General features: G+C 37.7%; 1 protein-coding gene across 1 annotated transcript; it reads left to right on the top strand.

Annotated features, from left to right (window-relative positions):
* The first annotated feature begins 594 nt into the window (after positions 1-594).
* On the top strand, positions 595-26,306 carry LOC149795963 (uncharacterized). The gene is made up of 4 exons (XM_089963903.1): positions 595-907; positions 23,275-23,598; positions 25,573-25,701; positions 26,272-26,306. Exons 1-4 carry the CDS (start codon positions 781-783, stop codon positions 26,304-26,306), a joined length of 615 nt encoding a protein of 204 aa, XP_089820029.1. The 5' UTR covers positions 595-780.
* The last annotated feature ends 912 nt before the right edge of the window (positions 26,307-27,218 follow it).

Here is a 27,218-nt window from a genome sequence, read left to right as displayed (position 1 = left end):
GTCAACAAACCAAAACACAACCAGAACTATCTGCTTATTCAAAACAAAAGTCCGCATGATGTCCATTAGTCCATCGAAACATTCAGAGGGATATACAAATGTTGGAAAGTATGAAAAATGTGACTCATTACAACATTTTTGGAGGTTATGTTGATTCAAATTGTTGAAACGATGATGAATGCCCGTTAAAGACACTGGCATCCATAACGTTGAAATTCTAAACTGCTTTCCTGTATAATGGTGTTAATCTTACATAGATTACTTTCAGTTTTTTATGCTAATGTAAGTCGCTATGATTGGACAAGGGAACAACATTGTATAGGGATCCACTTATTTTTCAGATAGCTAATTAAAATCACTCGATTTAGAGTAGCTCTATGTTACGTATTAGTTATAATTTAACCTTACTGGACAGCAGAACACATACAGCCAAATATTTGAGTTTTAATGCTAAAGTTGTATTAAAAGAACTCAGTAATATTTTACAATGTATTTTACAATGTATATCCTTCAATCACTTATTGAACATACATCTGCATCACCACTTTCATAGTATTTATTTGATTTTCAGGACCACCGGTCTTTTCTGAACCCCAGTATATATTTACGGGAGAGACAAACAGGTCTACAAGGATAGAAATCCCCATTTATAGCAATTCTTCCATAAAGATACTAAAATTAATCAAACATTCGTTCTCTTCAGCCATCATCAATACATCTGAAACTTCCAGTAACATCTCGCTTGCGAATATTACTGTTACGTTTTATAAAAAGAAAGCGATGATATCTGGATATACAGCCATGCTGATGTTCAATAACCTAAAGGATACGGACTTTGACAACTATACTCTTCACGTACAAAATGAAAAGGGCAATAACTCATTCGAGATCTCTTTGTTTGCTTCAGGTATTTAATTTTCATACTGACTACTACTTGACACGTATGTATGCATGCATGTATGTAAGCATGTATTCATGCATGCATGTAGGCATGTATGTATGTATGGTTGGCGGATATATATATATATATATATATATATATATATATATATATATATATATATATATATATATATATATATATATATATATATATATATATATATATATAACCATTTAACAGAAGATCAACGAAAGCAGTCTTTACAATCTTTAAGAAAAAGGAGCATCCTTGATTAAAATCGGATACATTCAAGATGGCCATTATGTATTTCGCCAGTATGCTGCAAACGAGAAAGGAAAGAGTAGTGCAACATAAAATGTAATATTGGAAATAAGGCAGGGTGATCTTTTGTCCCAGTTCTTTCTGTAATATATTCTAAGCTCCTTTGTGCAAAACAAATGAACCTCATCGTTTACTTTTAATGTAAATTTTGTATCATCTCATTAAACCTCAGTTAAACCATCCAAAGAGGGTACGAAGCGTTATAAGAGACCCAAAATAAATATTTGTGAACATCCATAACATACTTGCATACAGAAATTGAACTATGAGTTAAGTCAAATATCACACGTATTCAGCAAAACGCTTGATAAGCGTTCATTACAAATCACAAGTTCACTCATACTTAGAAATTCTTAACTGGTTTACAGTTAGTTGCGTTTATGTCCCTCTAATGCAGTTACTACTGGTAACTCTGACGAACGCAGCGCATTTGCGCTTGGAACAGAATATATTTATCTAGAAGTATTGTTGATCAAACTTTTCATCGTTGTGGTCGTTATTAACATTAACATTACTATGATAATTATTATTGAGATCAGACTCATTACAATTATTGGTTGATGTAGTAGTGGTGATAGTGTAATATGATAGGCAAGTTTACCAATACTTGAAGAAATCGATCTCGCATTATTTGAGAAAATATCAAAATTCCAAAACGAGAGGGTCACTGAAGTAGATCTAAAGAAATAGAAGAGAAAAAAAAAAACAAATATATACGTATGTATGCATAAAGCATGCTGATTTTTATTTTATACATCCAGTTAAATAATTCAAAACTAACAGCTTCAGTTTCGAAATATGCAAGTATACATGCAACTAGTTTTATTATTTTGCTAATGGTTGATACACTATTCTGCTCACTATTCTGCTTGGAGTATATATATATATTAATTAATAATATAGCAAAAATATAACTGGGTTGGATTTCGGATTTTACAACATAACACTTTTGATGGTGACACAAATACGATGTTTAATGACAAATTACTTGAATGAGAAAAGAACTATGATTAATACGTGTGTATGATATCCAAATATTGGATCAATTAATATAATCCGCACGAACTAAATAATGAAAATACAAATAAATGACCTTTCAAGGTATAAGACAACGGGTGAATGATTCACAGTGATTTGTTTTACTCAAATAGTAAAACTGGAAATTTACTCATATAGTAAAAATTTATTCACTCAAATAGTGAAAATGATGAAAAAAAAGGGACAGATGTACAAAATATATACAGTCCAAAAAAAAAACACACTGGGTATGACAAACCCCAAAGATTAGACCACGACTACAATATTACATGTATGGAGTTACACACTACGTCACTAGCACACTTGGCTACCAGTCACACTGGTCAATCAAGCGGTCAGTATACCAGGTTGGTCAAGTAATCAGCACCCACCAAGCTCGGTCAGCAAGGCCCAATCACCTACTACTCAACGAGCAACATAGTTTACTCAGCTGTACAGCTGCTATGCTGCGGCTTCAAGGCTGCTATGGTCAACTTCTATGGTTAGCTCGGCACCTAGCATACCGTCGACTCCGATCACTCCTATAAAACTGATAGCTCTTATCAGCTATACAGCGGCAACTCCGATCACTCTGGTCTGCTGAAAATACATCTAACACCGCGTAATATGCATTACACGGGTATATACGATAAAACGTAATTACGTTATATACGGTAAGCTACACAGATTACATTATCGGCACAATAACTGCGAAACAGTACACAAGTTCAGAGGTGAGCCTAACCGTGCCCCACAAGAATCCTACGGTGCAAACGTTTCTTAAAACATGCAACTTTTAATATATTGATAATATAAATATCTTGCTTAGTCACAACCAAGAATATAAAAGGTTTGCATAATACTACGTAAGCGGGGGGGGGGGGCGAATCCGACATTTTGTCCAATCGTTATTTTGCTTTATTAATACTTTCTGCACTCAGCGGATCCTGTGTAGTCAGCGCCCGGTAAAAAAAAAACGACGACGGTCCATCCTACACGACGGTGACGTCATTTGGTTTAATACACTTTTCTGCGAGTCGATCTCAGTGTCGTCAGCGTCCGGTAAACACAGCGACGACCGCGTCGATGTCATTTCCCCCCCTGCTGATAAGTGGTTATTTACAATGATCTTACAAACAGAGTGATTACTAACTCCTCCTCTTGTAGATCAATTAGGTTATTTGACTGATCGGTAAGTCTAAAATTAATTCTCGTTAAAAACCGATTATGGCATCGCATATAGACCGGATTAATCGGGCTCTCAACGATTAAGAATCCGGGAGGGGCTGTTGGCGAAAATGAATAAAGGATATACCCCTGTTGAGCTTGATTTGATTGCTTGGTATCTACCTGGTAACTCCCTTCGATAACATCACACACTAGATTGATTGCTATCACCGATGCGATATTTACGTTGTATGGAGCAATATGCCTACCACCATCTCCGTTATCGTGTCTGAGGATAATTGATGGACCGAGAAAATCATTAAGAGACTTTCTTAGTTCTGGCGCGTTGTATCCTGGAAACTTGAAATCGGGTAAATCGGCTTCTGTGATATTATTCTCGGTTAGGAATTTTTGTTTATTATCATCGCTGTTATCGGATATTATTTTAACGATTCGTTCATTGATATATTCCATGTCTGATATAAGTTGATTTAACACCTCAACGTGTTTTCGTGCTTTTGTTTTCCGTAGTTGTTCTAGTTGCAATTGGTAATTACGATTAATCTCGATAAAAGCACTAGCGATATTATTTAAATTAACTGTGAACACTGCGGACGATTCAGGAGTTTTCTTATACTGAAAATACCATTGCATGGCATTCCTGTCTTGAAATATAAACCAACTGGGTAATAACGTGCTTTTCATAATAGACAAACCATCTCGATACCCGGGATTAATTTCATGATACGATTGCGCATTCGTGTGCAAATCCGTGGAGATTTCATTAGGTGGATTCTCGGGCCAACCTAGTATGGTTCTTATTGAACTGTTATAAATATCAACCATATACCCCGGTGTGCTTATTTCAATCGTCCACGATAACGTCGGTTCATGAACCGTAATAGCGATTTTTGATTCTTTTCCTGTGATCGATTTTATCCTGCGTTGAAATTCTTTATTGATTTGTTCTACTTGGTATGACCCAGTTGGTATTGTAACCTCCTTCCAGTCTGGGGTCCCATTGGGTTTATTTGTCCATGCAAAAACCAGCGAGTTATTAGGTTGTTGTCCGTTAAATGCTTCCGCTCGGATATTAGGCCAGCTGTGATATATTCGCAATTTTGCCAGCGCTATTTCCTTTACTGGAATCGGAGAAGGGAAGTTTACACTGAATTCTGGCTTCGTTGATGTTATCGATATCATATTTGTTTGTACCGGAGTGGTGTTCTCCGCGATCCGTTGAAGTAATTGAAACCCTTCGGGGTTCAGCGACATTATTATTATTCGTAGTTTCTAGTGTTTAATTTCAACACCGAATATTAACAACCTGCTTGTTTTCAGGAGAATGTTTTAAGCCCATTGAAGTGGTTTCAGGAGAATGTTTTAAGCCCATTGAAGTGGTTTCAGGAGAATGTTTTAAGCCCATTGAAGTGGTTTCAGCCACGTGGTTTCCAGCTTCCAGTTGAAAATCCTCGATTTTTGACATCGCGGAGTCATGCAACTGGACCATCGTGGAGAATTCAGCATCGGATATAAACGAATTATCTATCGCCAACGAGATCAACCCGGATAATTTTGAGTACGCGTCGGATACTATTTGATGTTTTACTGTATACTCGTTGAGTTTTTTCTGAGAACACGATGATATCCTTCTAGTGATTGCGTTGGCGACTCCAGCAATTGTTGTCGCCGCGGAGATAGCGATTGGAACAGCGATCGGGGCCATCATGGTCACCGTGGATAAAATAACACCGGTACCGGCTACTATACCTGACACCGAGTACACGACCGCGTCGATGGTGGTTATTTTTCGACAGTATTTTTTTATTTTTACACGGTATTGTTCGGAAAGCGTTTTCAAATTCGCGGAGAATTCTTTTACGGTATTGAATCGATATTGATGTGACGTCGGTGATACCTCTGATGCAATTACCTTGGTGGTCATTTTTATTTTAAAAGAGCTAGTGTTTTTAATTACTTAGATCCGTTACAAATTCCACATACCATGTAATGTTTGCCCCAGTTAAATGTCTATCGACGGCATAAATTGTAAACTGTTCAGTTGCGTCCTTGTCTATAATTGTTGATATTGTATTGTTAAACCCGGATGAACTCGACGATAATATATTAAACTGCATCATTGAAACCAGTGTCAATCGATAAATACCCTTAATAGTTGCGGTGATTTTTACTGTATTCTGTGTAGGAGTCCAAGCGAATGATCCATGATGAATCGTGTATACTGTGTTGATGGTGTTTTCATGAGGGATTTTTATTTTTGTCACCTCCGGTAGTCTGTCTTTAATCGATTCAACGTTAATTTTGATTGTTCCTATTTCCTGTGTATGCGCGTCTATACCCTTTTTGTTCGCTGCAACATCAGTTTTGATTGTTTCTATTATCCGTTTATGCGCGTCTACATTATTTATGTTCGTTGCAACATTAGAGCTGATTTTTTCTATTATCAGTTTATACGCGTCTACATTATTTATGATCGTTGCAACATCAGTTTTGATTGTTCCTATTTCCTGTCCATACGCAGTGATATCATTTATAGTTATTGTAATTTCATCCGGTCTGGTATTTTTGTTACCAAAGAATTTATCAATGGTGTTATCAGCCCTGTTAAATTTTTTTCGTAACGTGTAAAATTGGCCCGACAGCGTTGTAAACTCCGAAATAGTACTTTTTATCCCCACAAGATTCGGTTCGGTTACCGTCGGGGTTCCAAAAAAACTAGCAGTAGTGAGTTGTATATCGGTGACAGACTTTTGTATCCCCTCGAACTGATTTGCTTGCGCGTTAAATTTATCATACAAATTTTTTAACGAATCCGACACGGATATATAATTGTCGCCAAGTGTACTTATTTTTCCATTTATCGTCAAGATGGATTCACCTGATTTAAGTCGTCCGTCATCGGTATACAACGCGATATTGTTCTCGGCGGCATCACGCTGTCGTATTAAAACGTCATTCAGCGACACATTACTGGATTTTAATTTACCCTGACGATCTTGAAATACAACTATTTCGCCCGGGTCAACACTGGTTAAATTTAACGTATCAGCGATTTCATCCTCGATTAGTTTTTTTATGTCATCGGTGGCGAGCGTTTCCGTGGATTTTTTCAGCGCCGAAACCGGTCGTCCCCAGATATCAATCATTATTATTGTAAAAAAAAACAGTGTTTTTAATTAACCCGCCGGGCCTCTACGACCCCACTAGTGTATTCGTTTACAACCACATGAGGTGGTTTCCGCGATGATGAAATCGCCGCGAGTACGTTCAATACCTCACGGCCGCATATCGGTGGGTCACTTAATTGTTGTGTTGGCAGCGTGGAATAAAAAACCGGGGCTGAACACGCCCGGATATACCGCATGAACTCGTTTGGCGGGGCTAACCGGTATGAATCAAAATAGACGATCGCACGCGGATCAATTGCGTATGCAACCCAATGAGTTCCCGCTCCGGAGGATTTATCGAGGTTAATTATACCGGTTTCAATATTCCTTGGTTTTGTCGGTAATTGATCCCTCATAAAAACACCTCTGAAGTTTTTTATCGCTAACGCGTTTGCGGCATCTATTAAATCAAAATTAGACATAGGAGTCATTAAACGGTTCCCGGTAGTCTTAGACCCTTCCCCGAGTACCATGAATACGGGGTTCCCGGTAGTCTTAGACCCTTTCCTGCTACGGGTCGTTTTTTTTTATAGCCTTTCCCGGTTGCCTTCTTCAATACCATTCCCGCCGCGGTACCAACGGCTCCTAACGCCGCCGCCTTCGCCACTGATGGGGCCGCCGCGGCAATCAACGCTGGAATCGCAGCTAACAGCGGAAATATCCCACCGGTCTTTTCCATGTTTTTAATCGCTGCGGCCGAAAAATCTATTTGAACACCCTTTTTATTCTTCATCGCATCATTGAAATGTTTTATTTGACGCGCCGTCAACGATATCTTATGATTACCACCTGCCACCTGTGACGGCTTTAACGTTATTGTGGTTCCACATTGTTTAGCCGACTTTGATCGTAATTTCTTGACTTGACCATCGGTCAACTCTACGCCGACAACATTATACGACATTTTTATTGTAAACGCGTTTATGTTTTCAATTACATGTTTTCCACTGGTGCATCAACGATTCTCATTCGTCCACCAACACCTTCCAACAGCATTGATTTATCGCTGAGAATGACAGCAACCGCTCTATAATTAACATTACCCGGGGCTATACGAGCTCGGAAGTGTATATCAACGACGGACTGTCTCGTTAAATCAAGATGTTCCAGCGAAAAGTAATAAATCGGATACAGGTTTTTAAAATCAAGTTGTGATATTTGCAAACCGGTGTCGACGTTTTGATCACGACCCATATATGACACCAATCGATGGTACACACGTGCGACATGGTTGTCGCCGTAATTAAGCTGTATATCCTCGGATGGTTCCTGTTGTCCGTTTATTCTCAGCGAAACCTCCCTGACTCCTAATTGATCAAATATCATATGGCTGCGTTCTTGGGAACCTAATCGTTCCCTATTCTGTAACGCAACAAATATATGACGCGGGGCTGAAACACCCTGTTTTGATGCCAGGTGCCATGTAAATGTATCGCCGACATTATCTTCTTTAGCATCAGTTGTTACCGCTAGCCAACTCAACAACGATTTTCCCCCCGTTCCATAAATGATAACAATCGTGCTTCCGTGGTAACTGATGGAGTCAACACCGGCATCCACAATGCTATTTTAGTTAAAATGACTTTACCGGCAGCGACACCAGCAGCATGCCATATTGCATGGTTATCATCGCCCCTTCGCGTTAGAGCGATTGTGTGCTTAGCCCCATAGATAACTTTTCTGACATTTCTGCAGAATCCGAATATGTGATGGAGTGGAATCGCGCATGAAAACTGTCGGCGTTGTCCTTGTAATGTTGCTACTCGTGTTGCAAACCCTAGATTAAAATTATCGTTAGTACTTTTTATAACAGTAAATTCAGCGCCTGGTCTTGCCCTGCGGTCTGGGTTGGCTGCTTCAGCCTGTGGGTCAACTGCGGTATCTCTTTCCGCCAGCACATTAATGTACTGAATATGATCAGCGTTATCAGTGGTATCCTTCGCGAACATCATAGATGGGCCCGCCGATCTTGTATAATCATCAGAATATCTTGCTAGCCCGATTATCGTTGTTGCAACATCAACATCGTTTTCTATTGATTCAATTTCTCGTCCGTCAATAAGATATCTGGCGCTCTCAAATAACGCCATGATACCGTTGTTGACGAAGCCAACTCGAACACGACCGTCATTTGCGTATGGTGCATTATCGGCAGCATTTGTTACAAGTTCTCCCTCAATTTCGATAAACGCTTCACACGGCAAAAAATATTTACTGGTATCTTGGACTTGAAGTTCAATTCGCGATCGTAGGTTGGCTTGTGGTGGTTGATAGGAATAACATTGATAATCACGGACAGAATCATCCCTGCGCACTGGGGCGTCCATATCAAACGCGGGATCAGCGGTTTGCGCAAACATTTTATTATTTATCATGTTGATGTTTAATTCATCAACGTCGTTTTTGTCGTAGGCCACTTCCCGCTATCGCGTTCATGAGCGCGTTGGTTGTTCCATCGGTGGATGACTGAGCCGCCAATGACTCTAGTTTTTCTTCCACGGCGTTATTTATTACTTTACTGACATTTGCAGGCATCACTGTCGTTGATGGCATCACCGGTGGTTTCTGTTTTCTTTTTCTCACCAACGACATTAGTTTGTCCTTTGCTGCAGAAAACGCCCTTCCGGCAACATCTCCAATAGCGCTGATTCCCTTATCACGAATAACACCAATGGCCTTCATTCCTAATTGTTTAGCTAACGGCGCCACTTTTGGAGCCATTCTTGTAAATAACCCCGCAATGGTGCTACCGAGACCGTCTCCGTACCACTCGCGGTATACGGGCAATCGTGAGTTTACCACGTAGACGCTGACTGGTTTATCATGGTTGTAGTGTATAATCGTCTTTATTATAAAAAACACCAGTGTTTTCCAATTAATGGTTGATCACCCCCCTTCCCACCACCGAATTATAAATTTTGTCAAAAACATCGATTTTCTCTAAATGATTTCCTGGGCTTTTCATCGGCGGTAAAAATCCGCGTTTTTTGTCAACTTTTGTCAATTTTTGTCGTTTTTTGTCAGTTTTTGGTCGTTTTTGGTCGGTTTTTGCCGGTTTTTGGTAAAAAATATCGATTTTCTCTAAATGATTTCCTGGGGTTTTCACCCGTAAAAACTAACCAAAAACGACAAAAAAACGACCAAAAAAAGACCAAAAACGACCAAAAACTGACAAAAAACGACAATTTTATAATTTTTTTAATCATCCACTAACTCGTCTATGAGCGTTCGATATACATTAATGTCCATGATACCACCGGCAAATAACCGCCTGCAAATATCAGCGGCCTCATTGATTATTTCCGGAGAGTTATTTCCGGCTCGTTTTCCTCCGATTAGTATTTCTAGCCGTGATATATCACTGAGAACACTACCAGGACAAGTAACGTCTTTACCAACAGAGTATCCTTTTCCGTGCTTTGGTCTTTCACTTTTTACTTTATTGTGGAACATTATATAAATATTATCACGCGGTGGTAATTCATTTTTATATTTACTTGCCAAATACACTATTCTTGTCCAGTCCTTTAACGACCTTATATTTTTCTCGTAGCCGCTATTGATATGCTCATCTCGTGTGTCCTTAGCAAAATTTGTAACAGTAAAATTAACTAATTCTTCGTAGCCAAGATTTCTAATTTTATCTATTGTGCTCTTTTTAAGCACATTACGGGGTATATTCCCCTCTTTCTCTATTTCTTCCGGTATTTCCTCCGGTATTTCTTCCGGTATTTCTTCTTCTGGTTCTCTTGCGGTGGCGCCTAGTTCTTCTTCATCGGCTATTGTAACATAAGGTTCTTGTGGGTCCGTTATAGCGAGTGGTGGCGGCCTCCGTGTTGTAGCAACCGCTATTTTCGCAGGGAGTGTTTCCAGAGACTTTTTTGTTTGCTCGGTCTGAGCCGCTATCTTTTCAAGCGCACCGAGGACGGGCACAGTTGCCGCCGTAACATCTTTGGTCGCTTTAGTTACCGGAGCAAAGAGCTGTTCGCTTCCAACAGCAAAATCAGTTTGTAGTTGTTGCCGCGTTTGAAGTTGTTTTCGGACCCTGTCTCGTAACGGTATGAACTTTTTAAGCGCTACTAGCCGCTCTCTGGCTAGCCGAGTAGTAAGTGATTCGCCTACCATTATTGCAATTGCTCCGTAATTTCTAATTTCCCGCCGAGTGTGGCGGGGGGGATATGTCCCAGGGGCTCCAGGGAGTTTTCGTCTATAATCCTTCTAATGTTTTTAATTTTATTAGAGATTTCTCGACGTCGTTCAAAAGCCTGTCCGAGTTTTTTTCGTACTGTCTCAACGTTAGTAAATAGTCCAATAAATGCATTTACGTCATTGCCATACAGGTTTTCATTGATCGTATATTGTAATCGCTTTATAAAAGAATACTCGCGTGGCAAGGTATATCGACCTTTCTTTGATTGCTTGTTAATAATTTCATAATCGGACAATATTTTTTGGTTATCAAGCTTATCAGATAATACAATTCCTTGATTTTCTAATTTTGAAATCTCGGTTAATATATTATTGATGTCTTCGATATTCATATTCTTATAAAACATCTTATTTCTAATATCAAAAAAAAAAAATATTTTACAAAATGAACCCCGCGTATCAATCCCGAGGTGTGTTAACATTCGATGAAACATAAAACAGAATATTACAGTTGTTTGTAAAGACAATTTATTCCATCAGTTTTCTTCCGGAAGAAACAATGTATTAATTGTAATAGACTGTAGCGTTCACACTGTCGGTAACTTTGTCACTCGGTGATATACCATCACGAGTTATTTCCCCTTGATGTTACATATGAAAATCGAATTCTGCGCCCGGTCTTTTTTGAGATCGCTGAATTTTGTATTCCTTCTGCAACAAATTGTACTGCGGGCACACAAATATCAAAATATCTACTGGCTTCATTCATCGACTGAAAAGTTTTTTCTTCGTGCGTTATTGTATCAAATGACTTTACGGGTTTTGCTTTATTTGAGTATTTACCGGTTCCTCCTTTTTTGGTATTCTGACTTTGCGAGATAGCTTGCAAGTTTATAAGAGAATTATCAGTCTTATTATTATTAATATGATCAATCACAAACCCATTCTCGATTAATCCGTTAAATACTTCAAATACAATCCTGTGAACATAATAGCTTTTTCCTCCCGCAGTAAACATAAAATACCCGCGATTATTTACGGTACCAACCGGCTTCTTCAGTCTGCGGTTTCTAACAACGCCGTCGCGAGATGCCTCGTAATTAACGTGCACAGGATGCGGCTGAAATTCTTGGTTCATTTGTATAATAATACTACTTGTCTAATTCATTATTTGGTTTAATTATAAACCTTGCAATGTAGTCCTGAGGAGTTTTGATGACTGAGTCAGCGGTGGGGTCAATGACGGCGTTTTTTATTCGTTTATCATAATAGCGTTTTAACTCTCTGTATCGCTTTCCGCCACAATTGATACACAACTGCGATTTTCCTCTTACACCAACGTGGCAAACCAAGCACGGTAGGGGGCCAAGAGAACCATTACGAACGCTTTGTAAATGATACCCGCAGAATTCACCTCTACATGACTTATTGCACGGGGTTATCGACCCAATCATCAACCATTTGCATTTATTCATTATACTATATTCTTTTATTTAAATACTTGTTTTAATTATATGGAGGAGTTCGAGAGATTAGCAGCAATTAAGCCCTGGAAAAATATTAAGTTCAATCTCGATAGAGCCCTCAAGGACGCACCAAAAGCGTCAATAAACGATAGAACCCTGTTAAATAAAATACGCGATTGTATCAATGAATTCAAGCGTGATGGTGCATCTCATAGTTGGTCAACATTTCGAATTGATGGTGTTGTTGATGCTACCATGAACGATAAACGCGCGGCAACGATAATATCACAACTTGGCTCCAGCAAGTATTTCTTCAGAGTAAAATTTATTGTCCGGGTGGAATCAGGCAATTGGATCATACGTGATAAATTTGAACCAGTTCTCAGCGACAAGAAAACAGTCACTGTTAGCCGCGACTCTAAGCCCGGGCTGTTAACCGGAATTGACAGACTATACTATGAACGAGCGTATCCTGAAACAGCAGTTGTCTATGGAATATACCCGTTAAATAAGAAACCTGATATCGGAAAACTAGCGCCGATGAAACAGTCAACGGGGATAAATTGTGTAGCAGAACGAGTAATAGAGCATTTTACAAATGCGTGTCGAGGAAACAAATTGACTGATTTACGACGTAGTAAAATAAACTAATGGGAGAAGACAGTGCGCGAGCGAGGAGCAACCATCAGCGACATAGCGAGATTAGAAACGTCGCTGAGATTTCCAATAACCGTTACAACGATAACCGGTGAAGTATTATATGAATCAAAGTATAAATCAAATGGAGCCCCAATCAAAATTATTGATCATAACGAACACGCGTGGACGCCCGCGGTCACAATATTTCCACGGGATAGAACAGTAAAGTATATCCCCGGGGAATTCCTGGGAGAGGATGGTTTTCTCGCGGAGAGGAAACTATTTGATGCTATTGCTTGTTTGTGTAAAAACGACCCTGTATCAGTGTGGTTACTTCGCAGCGCTGAAAACGATGCGGATATCTTTGATCAGTTTGTAAGACCAAACGGTGAATTATATCGCACTGAAGCGTTTCACAACAAGATGAAAAAAACCGCCATGGAATTTGAAGAGCATGATGAACAACTGCTAACAAATTGTTTTACGATTCCATCGGTTGCGGCTCATGTTGCAGCAAGGAAAAATGCGTGGAGACCAACGCGCAAGGAATTTCTACCGGATGTACAATCCAGTTGTTTGGAATACTATCACGGTGGACTATGGAACACTGCATACAACCGCGACGCTATGATTTCCGTTGATATGGTTGCCTGTTATCCAGCGAGTTTTCTCGGGTATGGATCCGCCGCTGTGTACTTCAAACGATTTGGACACCCCAGACATGAAATGACTCGTGTTGCTATTAATGCACCACTGCCTGATTTTGATTTAACCGGATTCGCTCGCATAGTATCATTTGAATTCGCGGCAGGACTTCATCGCTGTTGTTATATTTGGATCGGTAGACACATGGCTGAAAAGACATGGCTTCCAATAGCGCTGCTACGGTATATGATTGATTGTAGCATGCTTGTATCGTTGATTGTCAGCGACGCAATAATATCATATCGGGCGCAGACTGAAGTCTGGTTACCAGAACCAGAGCGTCTAGATAGCATAATTGACGAGTCCAGGAAACACATTGATGCCGACGAGGAATATATCATCGAATGGTCCAAAAAGATATTCAACCAACGAAACTGCGAGGCAAAAGATCTCGGTAGAAGAATAATCGGTAAGTTCACACAAGGTGGAAAAAACTGCGACTACAAACGATATTGCTCACGGCTGATTATAGATGACGCAGAACATGATTTCGTAATCAAGGACGCAGTGGCAAAAAATAGATACGTGAACTGCAAAACAGCTTTCTTGTCCAATGGAACAAAGTTGGGTACAGTTGTTACCTACAGCGATGGAGACAGCCCCGCGTATCCGCATTTGAGGGCGTCTATGCTGGGTTACGCCGCTATCAATTTATTCTCGATGATAAATAGATTTCCCGACACCGCGGTTAGAGTAGCCGTTGATTCATTTTATATAGACGTAAAGTACAAGGGAAACTTAGCCGAGTTTACTAGTCCGGACGAGAGTTGGGGTATATGGAGAATTAAAAATGAAATACGACGCGATTATTCCCCGTCAGCAGATGTCACCGTTGAAAATAATTACTTACGCGGTGATAATTTATCAGAATGGTCTAATGCACCACCGTGTTCTGATCCAATTTGTAGATATAAAACTGTTTATTGAAGCGGCTGTGGCGGGTCAGGAAAGACGACTCGGGCAATTGAATTATTTCGAACGCGGGCAAGTATAATCGTGCTTACACCGACCCATAGACTAGCGCGAGAGATAAAACAACGAAATGTTGACGCCGTTACTTATCACAGCTTTTTTCGATACAGCGGCGGTGAGTGGACTCCTGATCGAATGGGGGAAAAATTTATTCCTGAGGTTATCATCTGGGATGAGATATGTACTGTTTCGTTAGATACTTTACAAATGTTTCTTGAGTGGTTGCTGCGCGCGAATACAGCGGTAATCATGTGTGGCGACCATGGCCAACCACCACCATTTGTCGGCGAGGGTCCACATGATTGGTTAAAGAATTTTGTGGACTATTATGAAGAAACCGATACTGATTACCGAGCACTTGAAGAAGAACTGCGCGAGGTTAAAAAATTAATCAGATTACAGCCGGATAGAGTTTAATGTGAAATAATCCGCGAGGTGATTCCGGAAACGCCGTTAAATGAATTCTGGGAAACATGGAGACCAAACGATTTGATTGTAGCGAGTAGAAAGATAGTCAGAGACACACTTCAGCGGAAGTTGTTTGCGTTGCATAAGGAAAAGTTTCCAACGCGTCCAGTGCCGTTATGTTATAGACCCGCGGACACACGGCGGCAGAACATTGAAGTTGAAATCCCGGGCCCGACAGCGTCAGGGACAAAAAAATAAATTCTTGTGCTGAATGATATTGTGCTCGTTGATATCAGCCTCGTCGAGGACGCGCTACGTGCTGATAAATCCCCGTGGACGCTAGGATATGCAACGACAATACATTCCTCGCAAGGATTGACTATCACGGATACAATTGTTTGGATGGTTGATAATCGCATCGAATGGTCAAATCTAGTCTATCTTGCAGTATCCCGAGTACGGAGAATGAATCAGCTTCGAAGAATTGTTATTGACGAAGCCAGTGACAAAGTCACCGACAACGATGACATCATCGATGCAAGCGTCATTGATAGAAAACTCTCGGGTTACCGCCAACAGGACAAAAAAAATCAGCGGCGTTTTGATATTGATGCCGAATTAATAATTGCGTTACGACAACAACAGAATAATCACTGCGCGAGTTGCAATTGTGTAATGAGTTGGCGTTATTCGGATAAAGACGCTCGCCAATTTACCGTGGACAGGATCGATAACAGTCTCGGTCATGTCAAAACCAATGTGAGGTTGACCTGTCTTGAGTGCAATAGACGCAACGGTGCTAGTTAAGGCCACGTGGGGGTAATTGAGTATCGTTAGGTATCACTTGTAGTTGCTCACGAGTAAATCCGCGCTGTGGGGCAGTTGAATCCAGTCTATAGATCGGTGGTCTACCAGTTGATCGTGTTATCGTTGATATGTTATGTGTGGTAACACTCCAGATAGGAACAGTAGCTCTTTTTTTACCGCCTTCAAGCTCTCCTGGTTCATACAGATATCTAACAGTGACATTGCCGAGAATCGGCTTGGAAACGCTATCTATTTTTGATCTTCCGGGTATATACTTTTTTTAATCGCGTCGCTGGGCTTCATGTTGATTGCTCGGGTAATCTCGTTATTTAACGCTGCAATAACGCCTGGCAACCTTTTGACCCATTCACGAGATCGTTTTTCTTGGATGAATTCCTTCGCGTATTGATACCCAAATAACCGTTCAGCAAGAGTCCGATTGAATCGTTCAACAATTGCCTGATCACGATGTAGCGCAGTATGACCTCGTCGTATCGCGACGCTATGATGTTTCAGCGTTGATAAAACAGCGCCGCGAAATTCATTGCCAGGATCAACTTGTAATAGATTTGGCCAGCGCAGAGGACCCCTTCGGTAAATCCGCTCAAACGCATCGGCTACTTCAGTTGCTGACTTTGTTTTTAACGGCTCCGCTTGTTTGTATCGACTCGCAACATCAACTACGGTTAGCGCGTATTTGTAACCGTTGTCATGCGGCAGAAATAGTATATCAGCCTGATGAACTTCATTAGGTACGCTGACATCAAAGCGCGAAAAGTTGATTTGTTTAGGTGGTGGTAGATAGATTTGCCATATAGCCTGTTTGGATAACCAATTAGCCGCAGTGGCCTTTGTTACCTTTGCAGCGCTTGCGAGTTTACCAATTGCGGCCTTTCCTTTCCAGTATCCTCTCGGAGAATAATAGATGGTTTCCATGTTGTTATTATAAACGCTAGCGTTTTCAATTACCAGCGCGAGAAGCTCCGCTTCCAATCATTAATTTACCTTTCATAGCCGATTTTACCAACCATGAAGCCAATTTTTCTTTGAATGATTTATCAGGAATAGCATTTAACGCGTGAATTAATTTTACATCCGCGATATGACGCTGTTGCAGATCGCTACTTTTGTAGTAAGCAACATCATGAGCATGACACGCCTTATCGATAGCGTTTATTGGATACTCACCGGGTTTGGGCTGATTTTGATCATCGAGTCTGATATCTAATCGTGTTCCGGGGCCACAGTAGCTATATCCTGGGAGGTGCTTTTCTCCTGGATACTTTGCCCACGGTGTTCCGGGGAGTTTTGATAACTTGGCTGCAATATCACCTCCTCGCTTTTTTTTAAAACATCATCGGGTCTAATAGAAATAAATCTAAATTTCTTTGTACCGCATTGTACACACTTACCAGTAAGCGCCGATCTGTTATTTCTTGTTGTAACGGTTGTCATATCATTTGTGCCAGTACGCACTCTACACTTCACACAATATAGATCCATAATTTATGTATAGAGATATGAATATAATTGATTTTTCGGTGACTAAAACGAGAGAACCAGTTAAGCATGTTGCAGCGTTACCAAACTCGATCCGGATGATTATCATCGGACCATCTGGATCCGGCAAGACGCAATTGTTACTCAATTTAATAATGAGATGGATGAAGTGGGATAAGTTGTATTTAATCGCCCCTAGCGTGGATGATCAACGATGCTACGAGGTGTTGAAAGATTTTAACGAGAATGCATCAGCAATCGCTGAAAAAAATGTTATTGAGTTTATTACATATATCAATGATGCACCAGGTATTGATGATAATGATGGCGACGTTAACAATCTAGTCGTGTACGATGATGTTATGTTAGACAATCAAAAAAACCCAGCTAGGATATTTTCCAGAGGCAGGCATAAAAACACCGACGTGATATATGTCACTCAACGATACACTCAGATTCCAAAAGTAATCAGAGACAACTGTAATATTCTTGCTGTATTCAACGGCGTTGATACACACACGCTACGAAATATTTGGCAGACATGGTGCGGCGGTGACATGGACTTTAATGGTTTTCGAAACTTTTTTAGTCATGCTCAGTCGACCCAACATGGATTTGTAACGATAAATTTACATGATCCTCGGACACGATATCGTATCGGACTTGACCAAATATTCGGTTAGTTGTAAATAATTTTCATTGTAAATAACCACTTAGCAGCGGGGGGGGGGGGGGAAATGACATCGACGCGGTCGTCGCTGTGTTTACCGGACGCTGACGACACTGAGATCGACTCGCAGAAAAGTGTATTAAACCAAATGACGTCACCGTCGTGTAGGATGGACCGTCGTCGTTTTTTTTTTACCGGGCGCTGACGACACCGGATCCGCTGAGTGCAGAAAGTATTAATAAAGCAAAATAACGATTGGACAAAATGTCGGATTCGCCCCCCCCCCCTGCTGCTACGTAAGCCGAAGCTATATAGAAAATATACAAGAGTAAACGTAGTAGTACAATAGTTATAACTTATTCACATGAAATTATTAACTCACATACCTCTACAGCTGAAGATGTACAAGTCCTTAAAGTAGACACGGTGAGGTATTTATACACAGACGATACCGCAATAGATCGTCTGTGAGCTATAAGTATTCAGTTCTTCCCATCGAAAACACTTAGCACGTACGGCATAGGATGAAACGAGCTCACTATTTCGAAATCTTTGCACAATATACATAAATGGCCCTCGGGTATCGTTGTACGCAAAAAAACGAAACCTGAGTACATGTATTAGTACATAAAAAGATTTATACAGTTCTGTGATAAAACATAACAGACTGTGTTCGAATAGTTATTAAAATCATTAATTATTTGTACTTACTATTTTTCTCTCACTAACTTAATGTTATGTTAAAAATGGAATGTTAAAAATATTACCTTAGAGTTTATCAATATTTCTCACTTTATTTATTCATTTTTATTAAAACAGAAATGATACCATAGGAAAATAAATTTTTCTTAGCTCTATCTCTCTATCTGTCAATATATCTATCTATATATATCTATCTATCTATGTATCTATCTATCTATGACAAGATTTTTATTTATGTTACGTTCTGGAAAAAATGATGTTTTATTAATAGCCCCTTATACAATATAACATTTTAATTCATCAGTAAGGCGAATACAAACACTACTTGAATATAAACATAGCGTCTCTCTTAGTTTTAGCTAAATAATACTTATAGTGACATTATGTTCAATTACATATGATAGCTAAAGTTTGTAGCCCTGTGAAGTCAGAGAATTTATATTCAATCATGGTTAAAAGTAATTTGGCATTCTTCTTAAATAATCAGAACTTTTTCTTTCTTTCATTAAGCATTAGGACCATTTTTGTGTATACACAAAATGAAAAGTGAATAAACCCGCTGTAACTTCACGGTCATACTAGTTTGACCTGTTATTGCGATCATCTTACCTTGGGTTAATACTATCAATTGCAAGAATTTATTCCAAATTATGTTTTGACTTGTCTGCCTTTTAATGATGTAAAATCCTCCGCTTGAAAGTATAGTCATTCTGTATATATATATATATATATATATATATATATATATATATATATATATATATATATAATTGTTAATTGTTTACTTATATCTGTCTCTTCATATCATTGGCTGTTTTTGCAATCCGGTATTCTGTATCATCAAACAATCTACTTAATCATTATCTAATTTATCAATAATTTCTTATGTACTGTTATGAAGTTCTTTGTCTAAATTTACTTTACTACCTGCTGGGTGTTTTCTAAATTGCTGCTGTATGTTCAGGTTTGAGAATCACAGCGTCATTTTCATTTGATCATTTTTTTTCCTTCTGTATGAAATAGAATAATAAATGTTTAATTGTACAGATCTAGACTTCAACTAAGGTTAGACTTCATATTTAGTTCATTTATCCTTCTAAGTTATTCCTTCTCCCATATAAGTAGTATTTGACGGTTGTTCGTCTTTGAACCAGTTATAAACCCTCTATAGATAAAGGATATACTGTATCACTACTATTAGAAACATGTATATCATAACTCGTATTCATATATATAATCGTATTTTAACAGCATGATAGGGTCGGAGTATTTGAAGTAACTATTTGCTCAGTTTAATTGATCGAATTATATAAGGATTTAGCTCCAAACGGCCACATACTAAATCTGATTTTGTAGGTACATTTGCACGTATTAGATGCCCATTTAATCATGTATGAGGGGTCTGGCATTCGAAAAAGATGTTTAGTAGGTAATTCCGCATCATGCATTCCGTATTCAACACATAGAATTTTAAAATTCTCAAGTTCCGGTGTTTTCTCAAAACCGAACACTTCTTTCTTGAAATTATGGGATTGCAGTTTGCATTAAGATTTACTTGCCTCCGAAATGGAAAAGCTTTATAACATGTCAATTTATGCAATTCCGAAACAAACATTTTGATAATGGATGTGTTTCAGATGCATGACCAATATTGCGTTTTGCAAAGCCACGTCGTAACCCATTTTTACAAGTATTTTACTAAGTTTAAACTAAAAGGCAGACATAAGTTAGAATAACCTTAGCAATACACGAAAATAAAGAAATTAGTGGGGCTTCGTGCTTTGAACAGTTTGTTTTCTCTAAATATACAGACGTGTCCTCAGCGCCGGTCAGCGTAATGAAAATGACGAACATTTGATAGCAAATTGCCAGATTGCACAGTAGCTTATTTAACGAATATGGCGTAGAGTGCTAAATTTGATGAATAGCACATCCGGCCCGGAACTAACTTCTCAACTTAAAACATATAATATTAAACTTAAAATACCAGTAATGAGGTATTGATGCATGTCGGAAGTTATTCACAGATACCAACATACTCTTGTAAGTTTAATAATTGCAGTTATATTTATTGACAACGGCCGCTTTAGCCATTGGAGATAATGGAAGAGTAACTAGCATAAATATTGTTGACAGAGATTGAGGGAGAGACAGAACGTGCATTGAAATATTTTAACGTCTATTAAAAGTAAGAAAGACTAAGAGAATCATGCCAAAATTCAAGCATGACTAGAAATGCCCCACATTTGGAAAACACTTAAATTAATTTTTTATACCCAAGAGAAATTCTACAACGTAAATCGTCGAAAATTGAAAACAGCTAAAATCTACTTCAGCTTCATACGTTTCAACTATTTTCTGCGGAAAAAATATTTTAAAGGAGAAGGTTTAAGTGGAGGAAATCACAATTTCTCTATTAAAATTACAGAGGAACTTAATTCGCATTAGTAAATCTATGTATAAAACTAACCAACATTTGCACCATAAAAGCGTATCGCATAGATCAGCAGTTTTTGTATGCTCATCTTAAGTATAAGTATTACATCCTGCTACAATTTTGAGATCACAGTGGCTAACAGACTCAACATTCCGATGTCGTAGCACGCTCATTCGTTTACGCGCGCTCAGACTTATAAAGTGGATGAAACTTTAACAATAAATGTTTTTCTAAGACTTCCACACTGATCTAATTTTGCTTCGCCATTTTGGAAACTATTGATGTTTTCTTTGAATATTTCAGTGTGCTACCTAATTAACAAATAGTGTTTCTTTTATTTAATAATCTTGCGTTTCCAAATTCAAAAGCGCTCAACTTACAAATAATTTTGTTACGCTTTATTCGGTACTTTAATCTTGTTAAAAGTATCTTCATTGGTGATTTAGGTATCGTTTACAACGTACATGCAAGTTATATAAACGTTACCTTCAAGCTATTTTAAAGTTAATCTTCAACTTATTTTCAAGTCATCTTCAACTTATATTCGAGTTACACTTGAATTTTTTTCTTCATGTTTCCTTCCCAGATCTTTTCATATTATGTTCAAATTACCTTGAAGTTATTTTCATTGATATTATTTATACTTGTTAACATTATAACGCAGCTAGGTCGGTGTTTTCTAGACCTATTCACTTTTCTTTATAAAATGAGTATATTTACGTTTGAAAGAACGGTGTTTCAGCAAATGTGATATTAACATCATCTCAAAACAGGACAATGATCTTGTTGATTATTGGTAACTTATTCGCATTAAACTAAGCAACAAATCATGCGAAATGTTATAATTTCGCTCTTGTCAAACCATGAATGGACCCTAGAGAATATTCAACTTTGACATTAACGTATTCAATAGAGGCTGAACAAATTGTAATCAAATGTTATACACAATATCAATAAATTGTTTTAAGTTAGAAAATAAGCAAACCATCTGCCTTTCTATTTTTATACAATGGTACTTTCGAAAACTTAGTATAACTAACATTAATATGATTGGAGCAAGTGTCAGCAGCTGATATCCTCCCATTAAGTTTCCTCAAATAGCAGCCGTCCTCTCCTCAGTGGCCATACATTTGAGACATTGGATAAAAGAAAGAATATATTGATCGTATCTTTCTTTCATGGCTATATGTCTGAATTCCTGATGCAAGTTACATCATAATCTACTATTATATTCCACATTAGCCCTCCAACTTACTTTAATATAACAATATATATATATACCTTTTCATTCCTGCAATATTGAAAACGGGCTGTAACGTATTCTTCTTAAGCATTTAGTAGTCAAACGTATGGGTCACATTCCAAAGATACAAACTGATTCCATTACGATTTCATGAAATGGCCATGTGCTACTTTATATGACAAATCTTGACGAAATGCGGTAATGCAAGATGAACATACAGTTCTCATGTGTTTTCTTTATCTTGCGTGCCCGTCAGATTCTCCTTACTTTTGTAGCCTCAATTTAGTTACTGGCATGAACATACTATTACTAATACTACTACTAATTATTATTATTATTATTAGTAGTAGTAGTAGTAGTAGTAGCAGCAGTAGTAGTATCCAGACAAATTTTGCAAAATAAACGTATTGATACTTTTGCTTGTCGTAGTTTAATTTATATCCGGAACGTAAAGATTCCAAATTAAATATAACCTATCAGCATTCCTGATAATTAAACAGGTAAATATCGTACATTAAGTATCCCCACGCTGTCAGCTTTATATTGCGTCCGAATGTGTTCACGTTACATATAGGTGCTAAGTCTTTTTGGGATGTGTTTTTAATACTTCGGCTATTTTGTTCAAACTGTTTAATGTTTACCTTTTCGTTATAATCAGCGGTTGTCATCATTGCGCAAGCCTGTATTTATTATGTATTGCTCTATGCGTCCAAATCATCATTGCGTTGCTCTATGCGTGTTACAATTATTTGCTCTTGATGAAGACTTTATGTCCAAACGGGAGAAAATCCATGCTTTTTTCCTAGATATTTTCCGACTTTTGTGGCAGTATACATTATGTGTACTGTTATCTTTCATTATACTTTATTTTCCATTTTTTTAATTAGGCGCACTTCAAAACTGAGAGAGAGAAAAAAATATAGAGATAAATATATGTAATGCTACCCATAATAATTTGGCACTTATACTGTTTTTTCAGGTCATCCCCGGCCAGTTTTCCGATTTTACTTCAACAGCCTAAAGAAGGACCAGATTGAGCTTCACTTTGACCCTGGTTTCAATGGAGGTCACAATCAGTCATTTGTCATTGAGTACATGTCCATACTCATTCATGATAGTACTTGGGAAAGTACCAGTATTAACGGCTTGCAGGAAGGAGAAAACCAGTACCGGCTAGCTAATGGTACTTTCTCTGTGAACCTTACCAAACCTTCTCCGGGTCCATATATGTATAGGATGTATTCATGGAATGTGAAAGGCAAAAGTCCATTATCGGACAGTATTCTGATTATCATACCCAGAGGTAACATAGACACATTCATGCTAATGCATGCTTTTTCTGTTATTGTTGTGCATACAGATAAACGTGTTGCTTAAAAAATGTTGATAAGTTATTTGTCCTTGTTTCCAGCGTAAATTCAACACATAAAGATACATTGCAGGGAACATTTGTTAAAGCACATTTTGAAAACCCAGGTAACGGTTATTATTTTCTCGCAGAATTTCAACCATCGCACTAGTTATAGTATGACTCCTGGTGCAATCGATACTATCTGTTGGTAGTTTTTATAATTATAGTCATCTTTTCACAGTTATCATAAATATAAGCATTTATAAATGATTTTCAACATGATTATTAACTTTTCAGTATTGTATCCAATTGATTAGTCATGTATAAAAAATTGTTAATATAATAAACAACGTATTTACAAAGTATTTTCGGCAAACTTAAACGTTTCAAAACTATTTTGTTACCTACATTTCTAAACCAAAATGTGGAAATTTCCTGTTTGTGTTTTCCAGTATAAATAATTTGTACCAATATGTATTTCATAACGAAATGTGAAACAGAACTACCCATTTTTATATAATAGTTGAATATAATTTTTATAAAAGTATAAGATAGAAAAACCAGGAAGAAATGGTACTTTAATAAAACTACATAATCGTTTTAATGAAGAGGCTTTATGTTCCCTGATTTCCACTATAGACAAGAATTCTGTCCAAGATAATATTCAAAGACAATGTCTAGTTCACGTGTGTTGCAGAACAGAAACCGAGTGGGTTTTTGGACTAAATGAATAAGAGAAACACAATGTGAGAAAGATGGAAATTTATGAATGAATTAATAGAGAAAAATATATGATGTAAAAATACAATGATTCTCTCACGCTCTCAACATACGATTTACTAAAATCACTCTACACAACATTCACACATCGAAAATAAATCAAAAATATTAAATCAATATGAAGTACAGATCCAAGAGCCCTCATGGACTGCAGATATGCTTCAAACAGTAGTTTACACTATAAGAGAGATCCACATAATCTCGAATATGAATTATATTAAGATTCAACAAAATCTTATGAACATAACTAAGATTCAAAATATAATCTTATGAACACAACTGCGATTCAAAATAATCTAATGAATACAACGAAGATTCAAAATAATGTTAATACATTCGCTTAACTGGAAAAAACACGTATTCACCCTAGATAACATTGTTCTATGTACAACGAGAAATAGTCGAATAGTTCTAAGACAAAAACCAAGTTATTTCTTTGCCTAATTATGTGACAGCGTGTACCTAAAATTTATTAAAGTAAAATATGCAGCTAGGGATGATCGCTTGAAAGACTGAGTTTTGTTATTCTTCATATGACAGTCACGAAGGTTATTTAATAAGTAGATAAAGATTACATTGTATACTCTATATCGGAAAGGATATATTACATGCAGTACAAAGTAAAACATTTAGAACAAACTAAACTTTTAAATAAATACGTGTAGTAAAATGTGCAAATAAGATGCATTAAAGGATGTTACAAGATTAAATATTAGCGAATGTCTTGCAACAAACTGAATATGACTTTAGTTTTTTTGAAAAGTGATGTAAATTTCTCAACATGTCAAAGTCATCAAAAATGACTGTCATATTAAAGCGATAATCATCAAGAACATGATCACTATAACTTGAAAGTATTTTAACAGTAACTGTTTAGGTGAATTTCGTTTAGAAGATGTCTTCTGTTTTCTGTTTTAATAAGAAACTCACATTCGTTTAGCCGGGTCTTAATACGTGGAAAAGTTATTCGTAAAGAAATGAAACCATCATGTTTTTCTCTCTTTACGTACATTTATACACGTACAAATCTGTTAAACGTTCTTGAAATAGGACTACAAAATGAAGAACTTGATAGACAGAGCCATGCTATGCTGTAACATTAATCTTAAAAGCACCACTTCAAGTCTTTCTTTTATTAAATCACAGTAGCTGAAGAAGAGACAAATCGAAGTGATCAACTATTTGCAGCCATGCCAGTCGTTGTTGGGATGGGAGCAGGAATGGCAGTGTTAACTGTTGCTTTAGTCGTCGTTATTCTGAGGAAAAAGTCATATGGTATATTGTCTTTTAATCAATGAAGACAGCCTTTTATGGATTGATTAAGATGTAATATCAGTATCTGAAGAGTTTGTAGATATCGAAATGCATGCATACATTATATATTTTATGTTTATTTTCGAGTTTAAAAGAATGAAACAAAATGAAACAAATGGTTTAAAATTCGCCCATATATCAAGGAGTATTTAATACTGTAAGACACATTTACTGTATAATGTGAAATAAAGATGCAACAAAATTTGATCAGAGAAGAATATGAGAGTTCATATAAAGAACAGGAAATAATAAACGCATTAAGCCGTATGCCACCTGTTATCAGTTCTACAATGTTGAGTGGGCAACCAGACCTGGTTAATTATTATTATTATTATTATTATTATTAGTAGTAGTAGTAGTAGTAGTAGTATCCATTGGTTAGCTTTAATGAAACTAGGTATTTGCTCCCAGCGTCTTTGCAAACGTTTAGATGGCTTTTAAAATGACTTAGTTTTGGAAAAATAGTATGCAGAGTGTAAGAGTAAAGCTGCTTCTTTCCTCTTACTATTCGAGATATTTGTTTAATTACAGGTAGTACGTCTGAAGGAAACAGAGTTTCTAGGTAGCAAAGCATTGCATTTCTGTACATACATTTCATAGGTAGAACCGAATATATGCAAACACAATACCTAGGTAGCACAGCATGTATATTTATGAACACGTATTTCCAAAGTATCACATCATTAGTATTTACATACACACATGCCCCAGGTATGACAGCATTTCTATTTACATACACATAGGTAAAATGTAGCAATGCATTTGTATTTATATGCACACATGCCCCAGGTAGGACAGCATTTCTATTTATACACACATATGACATAGTATCACAACATTTGTGTTTATATACACATATGCCCTAGGTATCATACCATTTTAACCTATATACACATAGGCAAAATGTACGACAGCCTTTGTATGTATATGCACACATGCCCTAGGTAGCACATCATTTATATTTATATGCACATATGACATAGTATCACAGTAGTTGTATTTATATACACACATGCCCTAGTTAGCACACCATTTATATTTATATGCACATGCTTGTTTTCTTTAGGCTTATGGGTAACCCTAACACATCGCATGCTTTAGCAAATCGGGCCATCAGGCGTTGAAGCTCAGCTTCTGTGTGGGTGGCTAGAGCAACATCGTCTGCGAAGAGCATGTCCCTGATGGTTACTTCACGTACTTTTCTCTTTGCCTTTTGTCGTGCCAGGTTGAACAGCCTGCCGTCTAATCGTGTGTGCAGGTAAATCCCTTCTGTTTACGTCCAAAAGGCGTGCTTAAGCAGGACTGCGAAGAAGATGCCGAAGAGTGTGGGGGCAAGGACACAGCTATGTTTAACTCCACTGCGGATTATTTATATGCACACAGTCAGATGTAGCCCAGCATTTTTATTCATATACATCCATGTACCCCTAGGTAGCACAGCATTTGTATTTATTTACAGATAGACCCTTGGTAACACA

The sequence above is a fragment of the Sinohyriopsis cumingii genome, chromosome 7 (genome assembly GCF_028554795.1).
Source record: "Sinohyriopsis cumingii isolate HCF-2022 chromosome 7, ASM2855479v2, whole genome shotgun sequence".
NCBI classification, from domain to species: Eukaryota; Metazoa; Mollusca; class Bivalvia; order Unionida; family Unionidae; genus Sinohyriopsis; species Sinohyriopsis cumingii.
Note: the sequence above shows the minus strand (reverse complement) of the source record. Positions and strands in the feature narration are given on the sequence as shown.